The 10,315-nt window shown below is 39.1% G+C and overlaps 1 protein-coding gene across 1 annotated transcript in view; it reads right to left on the bottom strand.

The window, feature by feature from the left end:
- Window positions 1-7,892: 7,892 nt before the first annotated feature.
- Window positions 7,893-10,315, bottom strand: part of Adgrg4 (adhesion G protein-coupled receptor G4) — a 135,032-nt gene continuing 132,609 nt past the window's right edge. The window contains exons 21-23 of the mRNA XM_008840711.1: window positions 9,663-9,764; window positions 8,541-8,708; window positions 7,893-7,930 (exon numbers count right to left, since the gene is read on the bottom strand). Coding sequence (XP_008838933.1) covers window positions 7,893-7,930; window positions 8,541-8,708; window positions 9,663-9,764 — 308 coding nt within the window. The remainder of the gene's footprint in view (window positions 7,931-8,540; window positions 8,709-9,662; window positions 9,765-10,315) is intronic.

The raw sequence follows: 10,315 nt of genomic DNA, 5'->3' as shown, positions 1-10,315 counted from the left end.
CTCCTGAGTGCTGAGATTAAAGACATGCATCATCACATCTAGCCTCATATTGGTTTTGTACATTCGTACATTTTTATTACTTTAAACAGATAAGGAAGGCTTGATCTAGCACTGTTATACTAGGAACGCAGGATGATTGCACTAGAGGATAAATGTTCAACTCAGTTCTATTGAAACAAGGGAGGGGGTTTTAAGTGCTGAGGTGAGCTAGGAAAAAAATCATTGGAGGAAGTTGTGGGAAGAGGGTATTAATGTGATCGTCTGGGTTTATAAAATTGTACTTGAAGTTAGGCTCCTGGTATCTTACTAAGATTAGGACATAAAGACCCTAGCTTTCCTGATAAATCATTTCAAAGGGATGGCTCCCAAAACCTTCAAAAGACACTTCTACCAGGATATAGTGACACAAACCTGCAATTCCAGCATGTAGGAGGCTGAAGCCAGAACAATCAGAATTCTAGACCAATCAGAACTACGTAGGGAGACTCTGTTTCAAAAACCAAGGGTAGGCTGGGGAGGGGAGATGGCTCTGTGGATAAAGCATTCACTTTGCAAGTGTGAGGACCAGAGCTCAGATTCCCAGAACCCACGAAGTAGCTGAGTAGGTGTGATAACAGCCTGTAATCCCAGCACTTGGGAGACAGCAACAGATCTCCAAAGCAAGCAAGCTAGCTAGCTATCCTAATCAGAGCAGGGAAGTTCCAGGTTAGAGATTCTGTCTCAATAAATAGAGTGGAGAGTGACCAAGGAAGACATCCAATGTCATGACAAAACATGTACCCATACACAGGAAAACACATATGGACACACATAAAAAACCACACACATACACAGACAAGAAAAGAAAACAAGGGCTGGGCTTGTAACTCAGTGATCGAACACATGGCTAACATGCGCAGAGTCGTAGGTGCCAACCCCAGTACTACAAAACCAAACAAACAAAACACTGGCTAGAGACTGGGAGAGGGTATACATTTTAATAAGACAGAGAAAGAATTCACAATACCAAGGGTTCTATACTAAATGGCCTAAGAAAAGAGAGGGGAAGTTAGGGGCCTATTATCAGGAAGAAGCCTCTCTAAAATTTCTTCAAGGTGAGGGGATCTTTGAAAACCATCTTGATTCATTGCCTTTGATCAAACCTATCAAATGATGAATACTTTTCATATGCATTGATTCATGTACTATATTTATTGCGTGTTGAGTCACAGTTTCAGAAACTTTGAGTATTATGGGTTTAGATTAATTGTTCAATTTTACAAATGACCTAACTATCCTATTTGATTATACATTTGTTTGCCCTATATCAAAGTTCATCTGAGAATTTAAATTGCCCACTCATTTGTTGATTTAAGCAAAAATTGCCTCTGTATAAAAGGTCTTAGTTTATGATTTTGGTTAAGAATGGCATTTAGCAAGCATCTAAATGCTTGCTTATATGACCTCTTCAGCTTTTTCATGAAAATTCCTAAGAATACATCGAAAATAAGGTCCCCCACAATTCTAGCTAAGGAAGAAAAGAATCTATCCATTGCCGTGTCTGGCAGGAATTCGTGAAAGCAATTATCATTCTCACCTTGTGCCCCCCTCAACTAAACATAACAGCCACCTGACCCTATCTCACTATTAAGACTTCCAACCCCTGAGTCTTTGCAGAAGAATTCTGGTAGTCCTCCTTTTTGGAGAAACACTACTTTCTCAGGTCCTGAGAGCATTTTTTCCCCATCCTTCTCCCTTGCTTTCAATTTTATACTCTTCCAATCATGAATATCCTGGCATGCATGTGACAAATAGTTATAGAGTACCCACACAGTGCCAGACATTCTAAGTATGAATTTAATCCATTTCATTTAGTTTACCTAATGAAGAGAAGTATAACCAGGACCTTTCTCTATTGCTCTCTGTCCCCTGAATGCTTAAAGGTAAGGACCAGAAACATGCCAATCATAGGCTTGAGCTGTTGAAAATATTAATAGATGCCTTACGTTCTCTAATCCTTTCATGCTCCCCTACCTTTTCATATCTCTGGATGTACGGGAGGTGAGCCATCCCAGATGGTCATTGTCACTTCGGGGACTTCTGAAAAAACATTAAAAACTGGGGTGTTTGGACTGGAAAATTGGCTCAGTGGTTAAGAGAAACTGGCTGCTCTTGTAGATCTGGCTTTGGTTCCCAGTACCCACATGGTGGTTAACAACTGTTTGTAACCATGGGATCCAACACCTTTTTCTGACCTCTGTGGGCATTACACAACACAAGTGCACTTACACACATGCAGGCAATACACTGATACATATAAAATAAAAAATAATGAATAAAATAAATAAAAGATTAAAAAATTAAAACTGTGGTCTTGAGCACAGTTCTCTAAGGCTCTTTATCCTTAGAGTTTAGTACCACTTTGCATGCCCATATACAGCAGAAAATGGAAAGCCAGAGCCCCGGAGCTCAGAAAGGTTTTGTAAATTTGTTGGCCAGACCTATGATATTGGAAATGGAGCCATGCCTTACCCAAGCTATTCCCCATCCATTCCCAGCCTGACTAGATCCTGCACTGTTTTCTTCCCATGAATCACTTACCTTCCACCATAGCCTTGCATTGGTCATTCATGCATACATTGTCTCTTTAGGCAAACAGCTGCTAGGATTAGTGGACTAAGTCTGATATGTCTAACTTTCCCTCCATTTCAAGTCTTGAAGAATAGTTGGGTGTTGATTGAAAGTAGGCTAAAGATTCTGGAACTCTTCTCCTATAATTATTTGGGTCTGTTTTTATAAAAGTATGGGTCATTTTGTGGTCCAGGAAGGAAAACACAAAGGCTAACCTAAAGATGTTTAATCTCTTATTCTTCCTGAAATTTCAAACTGTCATCTAATTTTCAGAAAAAAATTGTTTTACTAATTAGCAGGAGGAGTCATGACAGGAATCATGAGCTTTTTTATAAAATAATGTTTCTCTTCTTTACAGCATGCCAAGGTATCAGCGACAAGCTGTACATTCATTGTTCAAGCAGCAGCAAAACAATCAGGGTCATATTACTTGTTGACAATAAATACAATTGTGGGCATTTTAACAGCCAAATGATCCCCTTAAATCAAATCACTTGCAGAATGCATTCTTTTTTGTAGATTTCTGAATTGCAACCAAATCTCCTTAATTCTATTTTGGGGTGACAAAATGTTTTAATGTTATCAGTTTCAAAGATATGTAACATTCACACACACGCACGCACACACATACGTACACACACGCACACACACATGTACACACACGTACACACACACAGACATGTACACAAAAAAATCACATGACTACCAATGGATGTGGAATTTCCATGGGAAAAAAATTATAGGAAGGTAGATTGCCTCTGATACTGTATCTTTTAAAGTGGGCCTACCCACTTTTAAAATATTATGTGAGCTGGTAGAGAGGCCAAGAGAGGGCGAAGAGCTTTGTACCAGGAACTAGTACCAGCTCCAATTTCTTCAGTAATCAATACTACATTTTGCCGAGAGGATGTGATAGGGCACCTTTAATGGTGTAGACATGCTGGGGGAGGGGAACAAGAGGCAAGCAAGTAAAAAGGGAATGAAGTCACCGTCAGCAGAAATCAATTGCCAACAGTTCCTTAGGTTGGGTTGGGAGGGGTTCTAACTACCATCAAACTATATTGTATGAAAATTGTAAAAATTCAATAAAACAATAAAATTTAAATTTTACGACTGAGAAAGAAGTTAACATGGACTGTGTTTCACTGTGCTACAAAAAATTTCAGACCACATCTAGTTTAAGCTTCACTTTAAATACATGTTGAATGCAGGATTTTTTGTTTATTATTTTTTTATTATTTTATGTGTGTGAGTGTATTACCTGCATGTAAGTGCACCTGTTTCATGCCGTGCCTGAGGAGACCAGAAGAGGGCATTGGATGCCCTGGAACTGGAGTTAAGGATGGTTGTTAGCCACCATGGCCATGTAGCTGCTGGGATTTTAACCCTCTTCAAGAGCAGCCAGAGTTCCTAACCACTGAGTCATGTCTTCAACCCCAAATAGGATTATTTGTATTTGTAGGATTATTATTTCTAAAATGATACACATGCACAAGTATCAGAGATAGATCTGAACCTATCTCTGCCAACTCCACAGTCCACGCCACCCTACACCTTACAAGGGTAACAACGGACTTGATCGATGGGGTTGAAACTCAAGAGTTTATCTTCATCATTGAAATAATCTGGTTAACTTAATTGTTCATTTATTGCTTAAAGAGATTATGTATTCTGTCAGCACAAGATTCAAAAGGTACAAAGAAATATAGAGTGAAAAGTAAATCTCTCTTCCATTGCTTCCAGATACCCACTTCCCCTTTCTGACAACAATCATGATAGATCCTTCCAGAATCCTTTCTTTACTTATTTTGTACTCAAGGTCAAATGTGAGTCTTCTGCTTGCCTGGGAAACCTCAGTGGTAGAATCTGGGGTGTGATTTAAAAGGTCTTGGGAACTGGGGATAGAGCTTAGTCAGTAAAGTATGTGCTGCACAAGCCTGAGGGACCTAAGTTCAGTCCCCACTGACCACATAAAAAGCTGAGTACATTATATGCCTGTACTCTCAGTGATGAGAAGGCAGAGACAGGCAGATCCCTGGGGCTTGTTGGCCAACCAGCCTAGCCTACTTGGAGGATTCCTGGGTCCCAATGTGAAACTCTGTCTCAAAAAACAAAGCAGACAGCTCCTGAAAAAACAATGCTTAAAGTTGATGAGAGAGAGAGAGAGAGAGAGAGAGAGAGAGAGAGAGAATCCCCCAATTCTGTTGTCTTCTAGTCTTCAAGTGATCCTTCTTTTCCACTTCTTACCATGCTGCTAGCCCTGACCTGCTCCTTACTTCTTAGTGAGAACCAACAGCTTCATCTAGTTCCTGTTCTGGCATATCATCAGGACCCTACTTGCTGCACCCTGAAGTTCTATCTTGGCTGAGAAATTAGTCCCCATCATGGAATCCCTGAATGTGTGGGTTGATAACCCACCCCTTCCACAGAACATGTTTACATTTAAATAAAGGGCTTCAATCAAAAGGAAGACTTCAATAATGGAGATTTCTGGAAGAGTCTTGGTATGACAGACAAACAAAACGGATTTTTTTCCTAGCTACTTCCTTTATGGGTACAGAGAACCCAATACTTTGGTCAGCTGAAATTGTCTCTTTGACAAGGCAATAAGGACCCTGGTCTTGACTTTGTTTATTATGGGATACGCACACAACATTTTTGAAACAAAATCTCTAATACTGTAGACTCTTCTCCCTTAATACATCATCTATAGGTTCCAACCTTTTCTTTTAAAAAAGAAACAACTGTTAACAGTGAAGAAAATTATTCTGACTTTAATAGTCACTAAACATTATCTTATTCTGCCTTTCCTGAAACAATATTTAGAATACAAGGTCAAGGAAGATTTGCTTCACAAATTCAACATTTTTCCCAATCCAGGGCTGGGGGGCAGTTGAGCTTCTTTGTTGACATTTAATGAAAATGGTCTTTGTTTTTTAATGGAATTTGTTTTGATTTCTGCAGGTAATGTTCTTCTTATAAAATTAGGTATAGTTTCACAACTCACAGAAGATAAAGTATAGTGATTTTCATCAAAGGTATCTGCATGAAGAAAGAAGAACATTTAAGTTGGGGCGGTAAGAATTTTGCACAAAGTTGAAGCATAAGAAAATTTCATAGAATGATGGAATGAGTAATTAGGACGTGAATGTTGTGTTGCTTTAAAAAATGTATTTTTGCCAGGCGTGGTGGTGCATGCCTTTAGTCCCAGCGCTTGGGAGGCAAAGGCAGGCGGATCTCTGTGAGTTCAAGGCCATCCTGGTCTACATAGTGAGTTCCAGGACACCTGGGGCCACAGGGAGACCCTGTCTCAGACCAAAAAAAAAATGTACTTTTAGAGGGCTGGAGAGATGGCTCAGTGGTTAAGAACACTGTTCTTGCAGAAGACCCAGGTTTGAATCCCAGCACCCACATGGCAGCTAACAACTGTCCTGGAACTCCAGTTCCTGGGGATCCGACAGTCTCTTCTGTCCTGTGCAGGCATTGCACGACACAGGCGCACTTACCTACATGTAGGCAATACATACATATAAAATATGCATACACATAAAATAAAATACACATAAAATAATAGATATAATATACATACACATAATACACATAAAATAAAAATAATAAATTTTTTAAAAAACTATAAAAATGTACTTTTAATATAAATATGGAGTAAATTACCTCATTTTGACAGTACTCCTTAGGCATCAGCTATGTATGCTCTTCTTATATTGTGAATAAAAAATATATATATTAGGTTTAACCTCAAACCTTTGGGACAACATTCCTGGCCAAAGCTTGGAGGTTCATGGAAAAGAACACTTTTATATGCTCTATAGATTTGATAGTCTTGTTCTGGAAGTTTGGCCATTTTTGAAGCTTGAGAGAGTATGGTGGGGCAGAGGGCAGGACTTTCCACTATGGTTAGTGAAACTGAAATTCTGGCTACCCTAAGTTTGACAGTACCTAGATTTGAGTTTTAGTTTGACAGTACCTAGATTTGAGTTTTAGAACCTGTGGCTGTTTTCTTATTCTGCTGGCTGAGTTAGAGTTATAATCTATGAACATTTTGAAACAGGCCTCAGGCATCTTGGTTCTCCAGGTCTATTACTTGGTCCAACAGCATATATATATAAAATACATAAATATTAATATATAATATATATTTGCTACTGTTTCTGCTGAAAGAAGATATGCATATTTAAAATGTTTGTTTGTTCAAGAATCAATCTATTCTATGGACAGTAGGTGGACCCTTTTGCAAAAATGGTGTTTCCTTATCAGCCCCACCTATTACCCACCTACTAAGGAGATTCCACAATGCAGGTCTTCCTTATATTATGATTCTCCCAGACCTCTATAGGACCACTAAATATCCATAGTTAACTGGTCAGAATATGATGGATGCCAGTGGAAAGGGAGAGACTGATTTTTCTGTATACCACTAACTTTCCCACACAAAAATGGAGACTGAGTCTCTACAGTGTGATTCAACCATCCTTATGTAGTCATCCAGATCTGCAACACATAGGATTATGCATTCTGGGTTCATCATATTAATGACAGATAATGCAGATCCAGGCAGGGAAGTGAGATGCTCAAGACAAAGTCAGTGACAGAGCTAGAACTTGAGCCAAAGCCTTTGTAACACACCATAATATTTCTAAATTACTGGCAGTCCTAAAAAAATATAACTGTTTTTTGGATCCAGTATAATAAAAAGCATTGAAGAGGTGACAGGCTGAGCACAGTCAGGCCACCAAAACTAGTCTGTGTCTGAGAGAGAGCTGAAGTTTAGTTTGGTCTTTAAGAAAGGCAAGCAAAAACTATTGCTTCATGGTCCAAATGGAAGAACTGAATGCAGAGTCATTACAACATAAATGTAAGGTTTTGTTTTTTCAAGTTTTCAGACAGAGTCTCATAATGTAGCCCAGGCTGGCCTTGAATATGCAATCCTTCTGTCAGCCTCCTGAGGGTGGAATTATATGTGTGTGCCAGTACACCCAACTTTCAACTTAAAGTTTTTAAAAACTATTGATCCTTTCGACTTTCCATTCCTATTTTGTTTTGTTTTGTTTGTTTGTTTTGAGATGGCCCCTATTTTGGTCTTTTTGAGACAGGGTCTCCCTGGAGCCCCAGCTGATCTGGAACTTGCTTTGTAGACCAGGTCGTCCTTGAACTCACACAGATCCACCTGCCTTTGCCCAGCCCAGGGGGAGGTGTCCCATTTTTTTTATATGTTGTAGGCTATATATTTCCTTCGCTGTAGTTTCCTTCCCAATACCCTGCCCTTAGTTCAACATCAGTCTCCACCCAGAAATATAGGTTCCTGTGGAAGAATGTGAACATCTCAGAGTTATATGTAACTCAAGGAGAATTTTGGTAGGAGACACTTGTCTTGAGAGGCTGAAGACCTGAGTTCTGGCTTCAGTCTGTTGCCAATGGACTGCGTGGCTGTCCATAGGCATTTTCCTTTACCATGATTAAGGTTCCCCTCATGTAAAACAACAGAATTGGACTATGCTATATATAGGGTTCTTTCTGGTTCCATCAGTCTGTGACAATTATCCTTAAAACCCTTGAAGTTCATAAACATTCTATCTCTTTTCTTCCCTATTACTCTAATAGCCCATCAGATTTACACACACTAAATTCACTAGGTGCTTCTCTTTACATGTTCTCAGCTAAGAATGAGCCCAAATATATAGTTCTATAGATCTATAGAAAAGCATATAGATATATTGATGACTTAGAATTAGTTATAGGTATAGAATAGCTATAAAGCTTACCTGGATATGTATTATACATACATTTTTATATTATATTGTATTTTATTACATGCACTTGTTTTGAGGAAGAAGTATTCACTCAATATATAGTCTCACATTAGTAGAGTATGCCTAGAACACAAATGTAAATAACACATCCTTTTGTCTTACCATTTGGGAAAATTGTTTTTGAAGGAGTTCCAGGTGCAGATCCTAGAGATCTGAAACTGGAATTAGTTGTAGTTGATTTGAGTGACGGCATCAATAATTTGCGCCCATGGGTTTTCTTCCGACTCTCCCGTTTATACCTAACATTTATCTCAAACCTGCCGCTCCCATCTGAAATGACATCCATAGTTAAAAATGTAAAATTCACCAAATTCTATACTTAAAATGAGTGAGTTTTATGATATGTAATTTATACCACTTTCAATAGTCCCATTAAAATATGAAGCCCAGTGCACAGTGTTTGTTCATTCTGTGAGTCAGCTTTTGTACGAAGTTGTGAGAAGAAATTTGTACTGTGGTGTGTGATACAAAAAGAGCCAATGCACTTACTAAGAATGCTTGCTTTCCCTAGGTCATAAGGATCCACAGTTCACTAACACATCCATATAAAAGACAGACAACTTGGTGCTACTTATAGAGTCTTAGTGTCCAAATGCTGCCTTCCCTACAGGAAGCAGATGGGACTTGCTATGAATACTGAGACAAGCTTCCAGAATTGAATGGAAGATCATTTAATAAGTAGAACATCAGTTTGCTTGCCCTGGTAACAACCTTGAGAGAAGTGCCAGTGTTAAGAGGCAATGTTAGAGGCTACTATGTTTCCCACTTGGCAGAGAAGCACATCAGAAGGGTCACCTAGGCAGATAACTGGTGAGGTATCTTAGGAATGCTTATGTGTTCTCTCCACCACATCACTCCTTGTTTCTCACAGCCACTCAACCTACTGTTATCTACTGGCCAGAAGGCACTATAATCTAGTGGCTGAAACACATTAAATACTCAGTATTCTTCTGATTGACATGACTGAGGTGACATAGATAAGAAGTAATCCAAGAAATCTGGGCCCAAACAAAAGCTCTACTAGGTTAAAATATGGCCCAAGTCACATTGGCTCAAGTCTTCCCTTGACTTCATTCATCTTAGCACAAAAGCACAAATCATTTTCATGACATGAAACAACCTCTATTTTGATACTCTTGCTATATGAATTCATTAGGAGATAATTTATTTGGATCAGTTTTATAAATTATAAAATTCAAAACCTTACCCAAGCTGGCATCTTACCAGAAGAGTTATCCAGTTGCAACCACCTGCAGTGGAGGTGGATGTACCACTGCTCCCGTACACTCTCCTTCATCACACAGTAAAACACAAAAATGAGGAATCCTAAGCCAGGAGAAGGTCAGTCTTTTTTGAGCTTCTTTCACAAGGCAGCACTAATTCCCACCCACACTTGGGGCTATTCTTAACACCATAAATGCTGATTCCAAAGAACCCCAGGGCTATTGTCTTTCTGAACTCTTTGTGTGCCCCAAGACAGTAATAACATAAAAAGTCAGTATTAATACTTCAAGCTCACCGCTGTTTCCCTCTGAGCTGCCCTCCATCCTAAAGCATGAGACATAATGATTTTAGGGTACCCAGCATCTGAGATAGCTGTCAATGATCCTCACATCTTGACACTCACATTCTTAGCATTCAGCATCCTCTCACATTGTATCAATGAGATGTGACAGAAGTCAGTGTGCCATTTCATTAGGCCCCTACCCTATGCTCTGTTAGCAAGCCCAATATAAACTCGTTAGGATTTTTTTTTTTAAATAGAGCTAATGTAAACCTTCATTATTCTCTTCCACCAAAGTTGACCCCATGTTGGCAAATGTTTTGGTCTTTGATTTCTTAGTCCTAGCCCCCCCTTAAGCGTAATCATATATATA

The sequence above is a fragment of the Nannospalax galili genome, unplaced genomic scaffold (assembly GCF_000622305.1).
Source record: "Nannospalax galili isolate Female #2095 unplaced genomic scaffold, S.galili_v1.0 scaffold901, whole genome shotgun sequence".
Classification (NCBI taxonomy): Eukaryota; Metazoa; Chordata; class Mammalia; order Rodentia; family Spalacidae; genus Nannospalax; species Nannospalax galili.
The sequence above is the reverse complement of the archived record's forward strand: the minus strand, read 5'-3'. Positions and strand labels throughout refer to the sequence as shown.